The sequence below is a fragment of the Rhipicephalus sanguineus genome, chromosome 6, assembly GCF_013339695.2.
Source record: "Rhipicephalus sanguineus isolate Rsan-2018 chromosome 6, BIME_Rsan_1.4, whole genome shotgun sequence".
NCBI lineage: Eukaryota > Metazoa > Arthropoda > Arachnida > Ixodida > Ixodidae > Rhipicephalus > Rhipicephalus sanguineus.
Window position 1 is genome coordinate 153,190,246 of NC_051181.1, and position 14,916 is coordinate 153,205,161.

Genomic DNA, 14,916 nt, shown 5'->3' on the forward strand with positions numbered 1-14,916 from the left:
ATAAACCGAGGTGTTATTCTTACTGAAGAAAACATGGTATTTCTCTCCTTGTGAACTTGGAGCGATGGCACAGGGGCTACGTATGTTCCGCAGCTAAGTAAAAGGTCGCGGGTTCAATTCTCGGCCGTTGCAGCTACGTTTCGGGGGAGGGGAGGGGAGACGTTATTTATTGTCTCTCCTGAACGGCCCCTGTACTTACAGGCGCCTTTTCAAGCACGCTATAGGTTGCCGACAGTTGTTCAGAGCCCTCCATTAAGGCGTCTTTCATAAACCCAGTGCTTCCTTGTGACGTTGAACCCATTCAGACATTAAATAAATACAATAAATAAATAAATAAATAAATAAATAAATAAATAAATAAATAAATAAATAAATAAATAAATAGCATCTCGCGGAGTTTCGTCCTGGCTAGTAGATAAGCATCTTGTGCGAAAGTTGGTTTGTCACTGCGCGCAAGCACACGTCCCCATCGGAAATGATGCGGTGTTCTTCAATTTTACGTAAGAAGCTTGCTACAAGTGACAGGCATTCCTGCTCGACTGCCGTATTCTTTCGGGGCGGTTCATCAGATAGTCTCTTGCGATGACTCATCTAATCGGGCGTTTCGCAAGCAATGTAAGGCGGTATATTCGATTCGGTTCTTACATCAAACCGGGCTCCATCTTTGTGGGAGTGATGAACTGCCTATTCCGTCCCTGTCACGAGGTGTGGACGATTTACGGAAGAAGATATTGGCTTGATAGCTTAACAAAGCACGTTCTACGCAGGCGCGGAGTATAGCACTGGCTGTCTGGAATTCGGTCACATGCATGATATCACCAATGTACGTCAGGACTGTCTCGCAAGAGCGAGACAAGAAAGAAAAGTAGAGGCTGAAAAAGAAATAAAGAACGCATCTATCGTTGCCGGCCCGCTTTAAGCTTACGGCGTGCGATATCTTCAACGTCTGTGAAGCTCGACGTCGAGTGCGTGTTGGCGAGGCAACAACGTGTAGATCGTACGCGTTAATTCTTTCACTGGAAAAACCAGGACCTTGGTCGGAAATTTGCGCAATCTACCTAATTTGTTTGCAGAGAGATAAAAATTATTCTTTGATACTCGGGGCTGCAAAGCACTCGCTACAAGTCCGGGTAGCGTGTCTAATGACAGGAAGCAATATGCAGCCTGATTTATATAGGTTGCCCGGACGCGGAGGTAATTTGACCGCTTGCAGATTGCCATCTCTTTTCGAGCTACCGGCTACACTGCGTCCCACCATCTGCAAACCTTTGCCTTGTCAACTTAGATGCTTATAGTGAGAATGCCGCGCTTTATATCGCATTGCTCGTCGAAAGGAAACACATTTTTCCTTGCTTCACTGCTGTTCACTATCTGTTGAATAAGTAAGACTTATATATACAGTGACTGCACCGTTTGTCGTGTCTTAGCACGCGGCTGTTCATTTCCACAAGTTGCGCTGATGAAGAGCAGTCTCCATTATTAAAAGTTGTCGAAACTTACCGCATCTGCGTTGTAAGTGCGCTGCTGTATTACTCTGTGAGCACTTGTGAATATTTACACACGAAGTGACAAAGGTCCATAAGCAGCTCTGTGCAATATGATTCTTTGTAGTGAGCACCTCAGCAAGTCGACACCCGACTTAGCAGTGAAAAAAAAAAATACGATTGAACGAGGAGCCAATTCCAAGACACATTTGCTCTAGCATCATTTGGCATGTCTTCGATCACTGTTGTGAGTTTTTGTTTGATACACAGTGTTAACTTAATGTTTCGTCGAAAAAGCTCACGTTACGCTGCAGTTATGGGATAATCGTTCTTATTTACAGGCATAATTTCTGAAAAAGCGTATCTCTTGAAAGAGCTGCGCTCGTGCGAGCACTCCAGAAGCTGAAACAGATGCAACGCCTCATCTAAATTTAATGTGTGAATGCGGAGGTAACAAACTTTTGCCGGAGAAGCCAGAGGCTGTTAGAAGAAACGCTAATAAAAAATGTTTCGTTCACTACGTTCTTTTATTGCCTTTCCTGCTTGGTCTTCGGACTGCAGCGTGTACTAATAAAAAAAAAAAATAAAAAAGAGAGCGCTCATTTACTGACGTGTTCATGCTGGCAGCGGCTAAAGTTAATCGTGCACACTATATAACCTACACGGCGCTGGCTCTTTGCGACTGACCTTGGGCATATTCATTCCCGCTGGCATTTCGAAGAACATTTGTCAGATGGTGGTGTCGGCCGGGGCTCGGTACTTAAAAAGCGGCTGATACCCCATTTCGGCCGGCGGTTTCCATACAGGGCGGGGTGCAACGGGAAGGACATTGAGAATTCAGGGAAAAGCTGCCGCTGCGCATGGATATTCATGACTCGCTCCGGTGATATCGAGAGCGCTGTAACTTTACTCTGACACAGAAATTCTCCGCTGCCGCAGTGTATAAGACGCGGGGTAGAACGCTCAGTACTTCGTGCAGCCTAAAACAGGTAAAAGTAAAATAACGTGATTGAAGAAAGAGAAAAAAAAATAAATAAAGAGAAAAAGAAAGAAAAAAAGGAAGAGGAAGAAAGAAACAGACAAAAGAGAGAAAGGAAGAGACAAAAGATAGAAAGTGAAAGAAAGAGAAAGAGAGAAAGAAAGAGTAGGATAAGAAAGAAAGAAAGAAAGAAAGAAAGAAAGAAAGAAAGAAAGAAAGAAAGAAAGAAAGAAAGAAAGAAAGAAAGAAAGAAAGAAAGAAAGAAAGAAAGAAAGAAAGAAAACATTAAAAGGCCCCTGAACAACCTTTCAAAAAAGAAAAGAGCACTTTATATTCCCACCTTTCCGGCGCAAAATGTGACGCTACCAGTCTGTTAACGTGACGTCATGAGGAAATAAGATTTCGGGTGGTCCACATACAAGGGATATCAGTTGTGAATTGTCTCCTAGCCTGCTGTGCCATGCAGTCGTACGACCGTTCTGCCTTGTAGCAGAACGGTCGCACGCACGAACATACTTTATGTATGTTCGTGCGTGCGTTTGTATGTGTGCGTGCCTATATACGCAAGCAAAATCGAAAAATTTCGGGGGGGGGGGTTGAACCCCCCCAACCCCCCCCTTGGCTACGCCCCTGAAGGGTAGCGAAGGCGAGAAAGAAACCAATCTCTCGTCTTTGAACTCGGAGTGGCTTAGGGGCTCTTTACTTACCTTTTGCAGTCGGCCACTTCACTTCTCTCAACTTCAAATCTCTCAATTCGGCGCAACACATGACAACAAAACGAAGTACAGAGCTTGAATGTACTTACAGTAACACGCGAACATTTGGCCATCAGTATACCTGTGGCATTGCCTCGTGATAACCACGTGCACTATCGGCGAGGTTGGCGCGCATGCGCAGTCCCAGCCACAACCAAATGCAAAGGGCCATGAGCGCACCGTCCTCAATAGCCCAGGTCGCTAAGGACAAGACGGGGCTGCTGGTATCGACGGCCACGCGTTCGCTCGTTCGTGTTAACCTATCTGAACGCTGTATTCGCAATAAAAAAAAATACACATTAGTTCCTGTAAGCAGGGCCGCACTAGCTAAGACGGGTGTCGCGTGCCGGTCGATGAAAGCGTCGCGCGAAAAGATCTACAGCCTACGTAATGGCATACATATCTTTCTTTTTTTTGTGTGTGTTATTACCGATCTAAGGCACTATATCGATACCACGGTGCATATAATTCGTTCGTCGAAGGCTGACCAGGAAGCAAGGCTGCAGTCCGATCATCGTCGTGAGCGCAAGCGGCGCGTTTGCCCTTGACGAGGTACGCTCGCTTTAACAAATAAATGCATGCGGGCAGCGGCTAAGCGAATCGAGCGGCTGTGAAGTGAGCGCAGCGCGCCATGCATGCTAATCTACCTGTACGGTCGTGCAAGTGACCACTGCCAGCGGGATAGGCAATAATTCCTGAATCGATACAGTGTCGCTGTCACGTAATATACTATGAGTCTCTATGTCGGCGGCGTTCATCGGCACGACAGTTATTTTACGAGCTTAGCAAGTTTGTTTGGTTACTAAATTCCATGCTTTAAGTGATAAGAACACGACGAAGAAGAAGAAGATGATGAAGACGATGATGGCGGATGTGAAGAAGGGTTTATGAACGTAGGAACGACGCATCCATTGGGGATGTAAAGGGAAGAACAGAGATGCAAGCAAGCGCAACACATAGCTTATAACAGATGCATACATATTTGAGAACTTGATGATGTGTTATACGTGGAAACACAATTTCGAACGAACGAATCGACGCTGGACGGCTAGTTATTTTGGAGAGTAGTAGTAGAACATTATACGGTATAATACATATTTAGTCAGAAATGGCAGCGTCAGCACGAGGTCGCAGGTTCGATTCCTGCAGCCACATTGTGGCCTCATTACGATGGTGGCAGAATGCAAAATCACTCGCATGCATTCACCTTAGATGGTGAAAGTTAATCCACAGTCTTCAGTTGTGGCGTGCCCGTGTGTTGCTTCCATAACGATCAAGACGCTTACGAGGACTGCGACAACTTACAACGCCTCAGATTTTGAAATTCTTGTTTTATAGCAACTAGGAACTAATATTTCGCGCACTAGCCTGCGTGATTTGAACTTCAGTTGCGTGGTCGCATTATTCGACCGCACATTTAGTTGGAGGCGAATTTTGCTACATTTGCTCAAACGGTCTGTGAAATATGAAGGACGAGCTTAATTGAAAATGCAACCTTGTCGATGTAATCGTCGAAGAAGATAAGGCGCGCAGACTAGGGCGCAAGAGAAGCGAACCAGACAAAACAAACGCCAGGTCATTAGATCGTGGTGTGTGGCGGAGGCTTCTCCCGAGACGTTGCGTTACACCGCATCTGCTGTTAGCAGGAAGCGCTCGCTGTAATCTCTGCCGCTTCGCTGATACACGAGCAATGCGAGAAGTAAAACCCAGAACGTCATTCACCACAACGCATACCTGTGGGCGCGGACGTTCTGTTCGCTGCATTATTAACGAGATGCGGGGCATAGGCGACACTAGGAGCAATACACATGTCCCAGTGGCGCGCACAGTTCCCGAGAGGGAATACCCAGCTCACACCTCTTCTCTTCTCAGAAGCTCCACACGACAGCTGCTAATATACACATTAAGAATCAGTTATCGTGTATAGAAAAAACTACCTATAAACATAGTGGCTGTAAGATGAAACTAATGTTCTTCGTTAGTGGCACATCGGTGCTGCCCGCAAGATCAAAGAAACTTCATGAAACGAGAAAAAAAAAATACTCAGGAAACCACGCGAACCTCCCTCCGCATTGCACGGCTTCGCAGAACTGATTTGCCATTATCAGTGTTCCTGTGCACTCCAGGTTTACGATTAATTGGCCGTCGCGCTGCCATATGCTAGCCTGCTGGTTATCTCGGATAAAGCAGCTACACCGGAAAGCCGTTGGTCTAGTTGGGTTCGAATCCCCGACCAGGAGATATTTTTCGTAGACCACGAAGCTTTCTTATACTTAAAAACCCGCATGAATTTCCTTAAAGCTTCGTACACTACAAACGGCTGGATGACAAATTTCCCGTTTCTCTTCGTTTGTGTGAGTGCGAAACAATGTCTGCCTGTCTCATGCCAGGCACTTTGTTCTAGGTGGATGCTATATGTAGTAGTGAGATAGCTAGCTGCCTGCAGAATTGTTTATCACCGATTGCGTGGGATTTGCATAAATATTTTTACATAGACACCTTCGTGGGGGCATGCCGAGGTGACTCAGGTTTTATGACGTCGCTGCATGCATTCTAAGCAACACGAGGTTGCGGGTGGGGTTACCGGCTGCGGTGGCTGCGTTTAGATGAGGGAGATATGTAAAAACGCTCATGTATACTTCGATTTCTCCTCCGTACGGCGACTCCTGTGTCGCTCGGGGACATTACGTTAAACACCCGGAGAAGACTGACATGTCAACTTGTGCTCTTCTGTGCGCGCCCTTATGTCTGCTCCACGTCGAAGTTGAACAGACGAAATTTTATTCAAACTGGGCGAGCACTACTCTCTCACCGTGTGGTTTTGCACAGTCCACAATAATGTGTGTTAGTTAGTCTTATAGTTAGGCAAGGAAGGAAGGAACAAACAGGAGAGCGGGGAAAAGCAGGGAGGTTAACCAGTACAGAAATAGCTAGTAGAACTGTCTAAAAAACGTTCATGGGACAAAATTCAGGACTCTCAATTTCGATCGAAACATACATCTTGATATGGGAGGCACGTGTATTTTGGCATCAGGGCACACCGGGGAACTAGGGAAACTTGATCGCATGATGTTAGAGTGCACCCGCCTTTTTCTTTCGATGGCGAATAGGCGTCATGTGCTAAGAAAGCGAGTAATGCAGCAAGGTCGCACACGTTCTTCGCTGGAATACACCACGCCGCGCTAATCCCCTCCAGCCCGCTGCCCTATACCGCGGTTGATTATATGTTTAACCGCTTTCCTCATTTTTTTTTGTCTGCTATTGCTCGCTCGCGCTAAGTAACCGCGTGCTCGAGTGGTTTCTTGCGTGACTGTTGCGTCAGTGCATGCGCGTTCCTGTCGGAATCGTCCTTTCCATTACGTTTCTGCCCGTGAAGCTGGTGATAAAATAACAGCCCCCGGGAGGCAGCGAGTGATGCGAGCCTCTACGTGGTTGTAATCATCGGGGGGATCCAAGTCGTTCCGCTTCCTCGAACACTCCGAGTCCATCGCGCACGCGTTGGGCCAATCCCTCGGCCGCGCTGCGGAACGCTTTCTCGGAGGAGGAAGAACAGAAGGGTTTAAACGCATTGTGTTCGTCTAATGGCCTCTGGCGTATACGGCACGCGTCGGTGAAGCCGCTGGGTGTTGTACACATATCCACGTACATTCTTGCGTGCATGTATACCGCGACGTAACCGCCGCAGCGCTTCTCCTTTACTTTTGCAACAGGTAGGAGAAAGTGATTTGCAATGCAGGATGAGGCGGATGTCAGCTATTGACTGCGTTTTGTGAAGCAAAGCATTTGGCGTTCCAAGACTACGCTGATGCGTTGATGCGCTGTGACGCTGATGTGTGAGTGAATCAGAAAATGAGTTTACAAAGAAATGATGACGCGCAGTTTATATAGCCGCAGTGCTATGCCAAATATATAATTCGCTTAAACAAATCAGGATGTGCATTTGGGACGGAACAATAAATATATACATTGAACAGATTGCATTGATCAGGCCGTGCGGATCAACAAATACAACGGACGCAGCAAAAGAAGCAATGCATCGTTTTTTGTTCTGTCAGTGGCGGTTATTTTTGCGCTAAGTTATATATTCCGTAATAAAAGGCCAACTATCCTGACGATTCTCTCAAATACTTTTGTTCAACACATGATCATCAATGAAACCAAATAAGATATTGCGTTGCGCACTATCGTGTTGCGCGACAGTACATTTATGTTAAAAAAAGTAAGTCCGCTGTCCACGCCGGCTGGCTGCCCGAATCAGATCGTGCCCGATGTGGCGCGATGCTCTAAAATTTCCGCACACGCGGCAGATAACCGAGACAGTGAAATGCGCCAAGTGCGGTAGCACAGCAAGATTACGAAAGACAGCGAGCCCGACGCTGTAATCTGCATTTTCCTGCGATGTAAGCACAAGTGGACCTACTCCAAATTTTATCGGCTCTCACCGATTACTCTTGTCACGCCCCTCCACTGTATATGCGATTGAAGACGCGCATCGCCTTCTTCGCTCATAGCGTTGTTACGCTGCTTTGCTTAAGCTGTTCATAAACCTCGTTCGCGCTTTACAGATCATACCCTTGTTTTAAGCCATGCTAGTGAGGATGCCTTCCAGTTGCCTAGTATTTACTTCATAGCGAGAAACCATTCGCCAGCTTGTACCTAGAGCGTTTCTCTCTCTCTGTCCTTTTTTTTTTCCTTTTTTGTTCTTTTCCGAAGTTTGAGATATTCCATTCGTGAAAAATAATTGCGATCAACTTCATAGTGTCTGTTGCTGATAAGATAAAATAAGAAGGGATTACGATACGAGCAGGTTTGCAGCTATCATTAGCAGCTGCTGTCATTATATAAGTGACAGTAGTTGGGGTTTTCAGATTGGTAGGATATACCAATATTGCTTCTGACTTACTCCCTCTCTCCGACATCATTTTGACACTTTGTACGCGCGCTATTTTTCAATAATTTTTTTAAAGCATTCGTGGCACATATATACAGAGAGATCACCTTCCGAGAGCGTTAAATCAGCAGCGGCGGCAACACCGCGGCGCTTTCCACCCGACACTACAGATAATTTCATTTCTGTTGCTCTCTTTAAGTAATAAGCGAACGTGCCAATAAGACGCTCTATATGCTGGCTGCGCGCGAAACTGCGATCAAGCGCAGGTATAAATGCCATTTGGCGAACGAGATTGCACCCCGAAGGCAGAGTCACGCGAAGAGTTGGCAGCTGCGGAGGGGGTGTGATTTTCACCTCCAGCTGCGCGCTCGTATACGTCGCCAGCCAATATCTCCAGTCGGGTGCACCTCGGCGCTTTCCCTCGTATCTATCCAGACCTTGCTCTTTCGCACTCTCTGGAGGCCCATATGTTGGCTAGCCGTTCAATGTCCACTATGGCGCGCACTGTGCGTTCGTATGCGAAAGTGTGCTCGTAATAAAACAAGAGGGAGAACTGTGAGTTGATCGAATCCTTTTTCGTTTTCTTTCATTTTTTTTCATATCTCGATGGCTAGACAGTTTGTGGATCTTTATGTACTGTATATATGTTTTTATTTCCCCCTGAATGTTGTTAACGAAGTGCTAGAGGCCCGTGTACTGTGTGATGTCAGTGCACGTTAAAGAACACTGATGGTCGAAATTTCCGGAGCCCTTCACTAAGGTGTATCTCATAATCATATCGCGCTTTTGGCACGTAAAACGCCAGATATTACTGAATGCTGTGAACGAAATCTGTTGACATCAGAGCGTGAAGAAAAGGTGTTTCTCTATCTTGCGACAGTTGCTGTGCGTATGACTGTTATAACGTTGGAAAGTAATGCCTGAGACTATGGGTCTTTTGTTGAAAAAAATATCTACAAAAGTAATTCAAACGTTGCATTTTCTTCGAAGTCCGGTTTTAATTGACAAATAATAAGCGATAACTAGGTAACCTGTGAGTCAAGATAACCAACAGGCGCGTACCTATGAGCTTTTGCTCCAATGCACCGTCGAAGCCTGGCGCTCGACGGAAAAGTAAGCACAATATATTCGCACTTTCCGCATGCGGTGTTGCTCGGCAGTCGGGTCTACGGGCTGCTTGGCTAAATTTCCTTAAGCGCCATATTTAATGCTCCGGCATGAGTACTTATCGTACGCGTGCAGTTGTGCAACTAGCACCTCCGATGCCCAGCACGTGATGGTTACGGCTGGCAAATGATCCTGTCCTTAACGTATTGCGGCTGTTTGTGCTGCTATGACCCGCAGCACGGCCACTGCTAACAACATGTTAACCTTTTTCTGAATCTGAATATTGAGCCTAAAATTTAACGGGAACCTCTAATTGAGTGACCAAGTATACTGCTTATGGGCACTAAGTGGTGTACCAAGTATATGGTGAGGTGTACCAAGTTACCATACCACGCAGAAAAACTTACGGCAGTCTCCGCTGATTGCCCGATTCGTGGTATACAGGAAAATAGTTGCACTCTGCCCAGTGCAAGCGCAAGGATAGACGCAATACAGATCATTTAGAAAGTTGGCGCAGCGTGGATTAACGACCAAGGGCTTATGAGCGACATCTTAGCTGACACAACATTAGTTAGAACTAACAAACAAGAAAGCCAAGGAAAGTATAGAGGGGAAGTTATTCATTACTACAAATAACTTCCCCTATACTTTCCTTAGCTTTCTTGTATGTTAGTTCTAATTAATGTTGTGTCTAGCAAAGAAAAAAACGAGCCCTCCCCCTTCTTTCGTTCAAGCTTAGCTGAGATTAATACGAGGAATCGCTTGGCCAGAGAGTAACAGAATGGGCCAACGAAATGAAAACGTAGCCAAGGACGATGGATTATAATATTTGTAAGTGTTCTTCAACTGACTCAGGAAAACGTTATTTAAGATATCTGGGGGAGACAATAGTTTTGCACTGGACTTGGGTGTGATGATGGTGCGCATGCTAACGCAAAGCCACAGTGCACCTGCAAAAACGCAAGAAATCGAAACAATCCTCTCGTGTAGAAACGTAAGAAATACAATCTTATTGGCAAAACGCGTCTTTACATTCAAGTATTCCCGCCACCCGCCGCGATGGTACAGTGGTTATGGTGCTCGACTGGTTACCCGAAGGTCGCGGGATCGCATCCCGGCCGCATTCCTGATGGAAGCGAAAAGCTAGAGGTCCGCGTACTTAGATTTATGTGCACGCTAAAGAACCCTAGTTAGTGGAAATTTCCGGAGCTCTCCACTACGGCGTCCCTTAAAATCATATCGTGTTTTTAGGACGTAAAACCCCCAAGAATTATTAAGAAGAAAAAAAAGTATTGCCGCCAACTTATCGATGTTACATCGAACACGCAGCTAATTGCGCAAGGTGTGCTCGCATGTAAGCTTGAACCGATATGGTGTACGTGCGATTGTCCTGAGGTTATACACCTTCCTGCCGCAAAGGCGGCGCTTACTATTACGTGAGTTCATCGCTTATCGTCGACATTTTTGTTTTGTTCTGCCATCATAAAACACACACTCTTTATCGCCTCCGTTGCTCCCACTCGAGACTGGTGTGCGATAACGTGCAGTGCTCTACGCAAGCTGCGCGCAGGGGCGCAGTCTCCGCCTTGAACCAACCCGTGGCACGTATCTATGCATCTGGACTTGGGGTGCGTTGCGCTTTGCATCTGTTTCCGCTATAATATGTTTCTTAACACGCGCGAAGGAAAGTAAGATTGGATGCTTCAAACATCAAGCACACGTCACGGCAGGTTTGTGGTTCCGCCGTAAGGCACTTCAGAGCGCAGTGCATTGCATTGCCGCGGCTGATTTGCGTTTGCTTTCTTTCTCACGCTCAGTAGTCGTTTCGTCAGGTTCTGCGTGGACAACGAAGCTTTTGCCGTTCATCCACACGATCTCATTCTGATATGATATGACCTACGCTGTCGCTTATAGCATCAACTGATTCTAATCTTATGTGAATTTCTGCGCCTGCGCAACCGCGACGTCATGCATGGGGCTGGAAAAGCTGGTTCATCGTCGACAAGTCAGGACAAGCCCGCTGGGGCCGCTGTCATGTCTTAAACGATCCTGTTTCTGTGAGCATAAATACCGACAAGTAGCCTCGCTCTTTGAGTGGATCTGCAGGCAGTGACCTGTAAGAGCGGCACCTCTGTCCACTTCGGGGTTCTGCAGTCTTCAACTAGGAAGTACAGTTTCTTGCACTTGAACCATGGCTCTATACAGAATGAATTTCAACGTATGATCTCGTTAGTTTGAATGAGCTACCGCAGTTCTTCGAGGTGCAAAAACGACTAGAGCGAACATGGCCAGCGGGGACGAAGCGGAAACGAGGCCCATGAGGACGCACGTCCGGGACTTCCAGTGTGGTCTCGGTTCTTGGCGTCCCAAGTGGTTGCAGACGTTCGCGTCAGCGAGGTGTCTTTTCTTCTTCCTCAATGTGCTGGCGATGTGTCAGTCGGCCTACAAGGCCTACACCATGGGAGCCCTGTCGACGTTGGAGCGCCGCTTCAGCCTGTCCACCAAGTCTATCGCTGTCATCCTCGTAGCCGAAAGCATCAGCCCCATATTCCTGGACATTCCGCTGGGTTACGTCGCCAGCTGGATCAGCCGACCGAAGCTACTCTCCCTGGGCATGATGGTGGTCGGGTGCAGTTCCTTGGCCGTGGCCCTGCCCTACGTCATCTTCGGGCCCGCGACCCATTTGCTCGCTGACGAAGGTGAGCGCAGACAGCCGATGGACTTTGCGAGCCTCGAGTTCTGCGGAGGTGGTGGTGGCGGTATGGCTGTGAAGATGAGTCCCGACTGCACGACGCAGGCAACGGAGAGTTACTTACCGTTCATCATCCTTTTCGTGGCGTCCTTCTTGAACGGCTTCGGTCAGAGCGTCCTCCATGTCGCCGGGAGCAGCTACATTGACGACAGCGTCAAGAAACAGAGTTCACCGTTGTACTTCGGTAAGTCCTTCACCTACAGGCTTTGGGTCGTTCGCTTTTGTGTGCAGGCTGTGTCGAAGGCAACTGGTGAAAGAAACCCATGTTTGAGTGGTGCTTTTACAGCACATGTTCATGCATGGGTAACGTATTGTTAGTGAGCATTGCGGTCTCAACTGTTAACCTGGGCTGAGCTATCTCGTCGTCGCCAGCGTACGTTGCGGTTGTGGGTGCAGTTCACGTATTGAACCGCTGGTCTCTTAGTTACTTGATTGAAGCGCATATTTAAAGGCACAATCCTTCGATAAAACGCTTGTTATATGGGTGAACGCTCGGAACAACTACAGGTAAAATAACGTGCCATCAGCCAAGCGAGAACGTGCAATCCAGGGTTAAGCAGAAAATTACACTTAAGAAGGAGTCTTTCTGAAGACAATAAAAGCTTCTTTCTCAGGTTTCCAGCTCACGGTGCCCCCGTAGGTCCTATTGTTTTGAAACTTGATTCTTTATGACGTATAGGCTGTTGCGCTGAGAAAATTGGGTGATGTTTGATTTGAGCCACGGTATGCGAATATTCGAAAAGTTCGAAGGACAAAGTATTTCCTCATTAGATTCAGTGCAGTGTGAGAGAAACAACTTTAATAAATATAAGGCTCTCTGGTTACTGTGGGTCAAGGCCCTCCAGGGCCCCACTGGCAAATGCGGCTCGCCGGGCCTGTGCAAAGGCCGCCAATTGGCTTCGATATTAGTAATACGGATAGTTTACAATATTTCCGTCCAATAAGTGCGCTCAATAAAGTATAAGATTGGAGCAAATGTGCTACATATTTCTGCGACCAGGTCCTACGGATATACGACAAAGGAAATTCCGTAGTATAGTCTGCTGCGTTGGTCAGGAAGTCAAACTTTTCCGATCAAACTATCGTCACGCGCACTCACCTTTGTGTGCTGAGCATGTGAATACAGCTGTTATTCTAAGTAGTTCAACTTTTCTGTGTTTAAAAATCAACACTTCACACCGTTCAATCTAACGAGGTAGATTTGCCAGTGCCGTGAAAATACTCGGATGTGAAGATTAGTTTTTTTTTTTTTGTTATTGGTGAGAATGGCTTCTTGTTATTCGAAAAACTATTTGATATTCGGTCTGACCGATTCGACTCTAACAATATTTGAGTCGTAGTTTATAATTTGAGCACTTCGCCAGCGTAAACGCACTTGCATGTGTCTTATATGCTCAGTGCAAAAAATGAAACAAATAAAAACCATGACACCGATAATCTCTATGCCTAATACACACATGAGATTATGTTGCATTGCATTGATATGTATGCGTGGCGTTCTATGGCATATTATTTGGTATTAAGGGCAAATGTGGGACTACTTAGTCTGTGTGATTCACAGAGTCGATCGTTGCCGTTGGGGGGGGGGGGGGGGGGGTTAACAACCGATGCATTAAGTGTGATTGCCGGTACCACGTGCCGCAACACTATAGACAATCTTTTTTTAGCAGTCACGCTGCAAACAATATGTCATTGGAGCTGACTTTTTCTGTGCCATGCTACACGAGGTCTTACGCAAGACCGGAGGCTGCTGTCCCAATACCTTTGATTAGCACCATCCATACATTGTCTAGTCATACAAAAGTAAACGTCGTTATCAAACCTCTGCAACAATCTACATGTATGCTGTTCTGATTGAAGATGTTTTTGTTTCATGGAGAGATACATAGGCGTGCGCAGGGGGGGGGGGGGGGCAAGGGTGCGATAAGGGGGCGCAAAGTCAGCCCCTATACATTGTGTGGGGGGCGAATAGTGGGGGTGCGCAAAGCATCCGCATACCTTGACATAATCAGGGAGGGGGGCGCGCGACTAACATGCGCCCCCCCTGAAGGGCAACCCTGCGCACGCTTATGGAGAGATACATTGGCAACTAACGTTACACGATTTCGTTCCCCGCTGAAATACATCTTTGACGATATTGGAGGAGTTCATGATTATGAAACGGCGCAACGAAATGACACGCAACACTGACGATGAAGACACGAAGACAAGCGCTGATGCTTGTTTTCATGTCCTCATCGTCAGTGTTGCGTGTCATTTCGTTGCGCCGTTTCATAACCATGAACCCTTACCAACTCGCCCGACTATATCAGTGATATTGGATGAACCCTATATCTACCTTTACTCAGTATAGATAAGAACTGTACATATAACATTAGATGGTACACTTTGAACTCTTGCGTGATGTTGCCTCAGGACAAGACCGCTTTTTAGTCTTGTTTGATCTGCTTATTATTCTTCAACGCTGTTGGAAAGCTTTTCTTCAAGACCATGCACTAGCATCACAAGAGTTAGAGGCTTCATACTTAGGGCTGTGCAGCGCTCACAAAAAGGGATAAGGAACAGAAGAAGTACACAGGACAAGCGCTGTTCCTTGTCCCTTTTTGTGAGCGCTGCACAGCCCTAAGTATGAATCAATACCAACTCGCTCAATTTTCTCTTCTAAGTTAGAGGCTTAATTGTCAACTTGACGATAATAAAAAAAAATATTGCGCTGCTGGCTTCGGCCGGACTCCACGACGTAACTACGTCATACTACGACGTTGCGCAGAAGAGGCTTAGCATGTTCGGGGTGGCGTACATGCATAAGTATTACGATTTATAGCACGTTGCCGAGACGATGTAAATGACAGTTAAATGTACGTAACATTAGATCAAGCCTTCGGCGGTTACGCGAACAGTACTCACAATTAGAAGTTGGCCATGACAATAGGCTGGCGCTCTTGTTG

The 14,916-nt window shown here is 46.6% G+C and overlaps 3 protein-coding genes across 3 annotated transcripts in view; 1 reads left to right on the forward strand and 2 right to left on the reverse strand.

Moving 5' to 3' along the window:
- The window catches only part of LOC119396823 (lysozyme c-1), an 82,487-nt gene that overhangs the window by 31,307 nt on the left and 36,264 nt on the right, over window positions 1–14,916 (reverse strand). The gene's annotated exons all lie outside the window — the stretch shown is intronic.
- Window positions 1–14,916, reverse strand: part of LOC119396821 (glutathione S-transferase omega-1) — a 98,376-nt gene that overhangs the window by 20,685 nt on the left and 62,775 nt on the right. The window lies entirely within an intron of this gene.
- LOC119396820 (solute carrier organic anion transporter family member 74D) overlaps window positions 11,310–14,916 on the forward strand; it is a 35,697-nt gene continuing 32,090 nt past the window's right edge. The window contains exon 1 of the mRNA XM_037664156.2: window positions 11,310–12,152. Within this exon, the coding sequence (XP_037520084.1) occupies window positions 11,501–12,152 (652 nt within the window). The 5' untranslated portion in view covers window positions 11,310–11,500. The remainder of the gene's footprint in view (window positions 12,153–14,916) is intronic.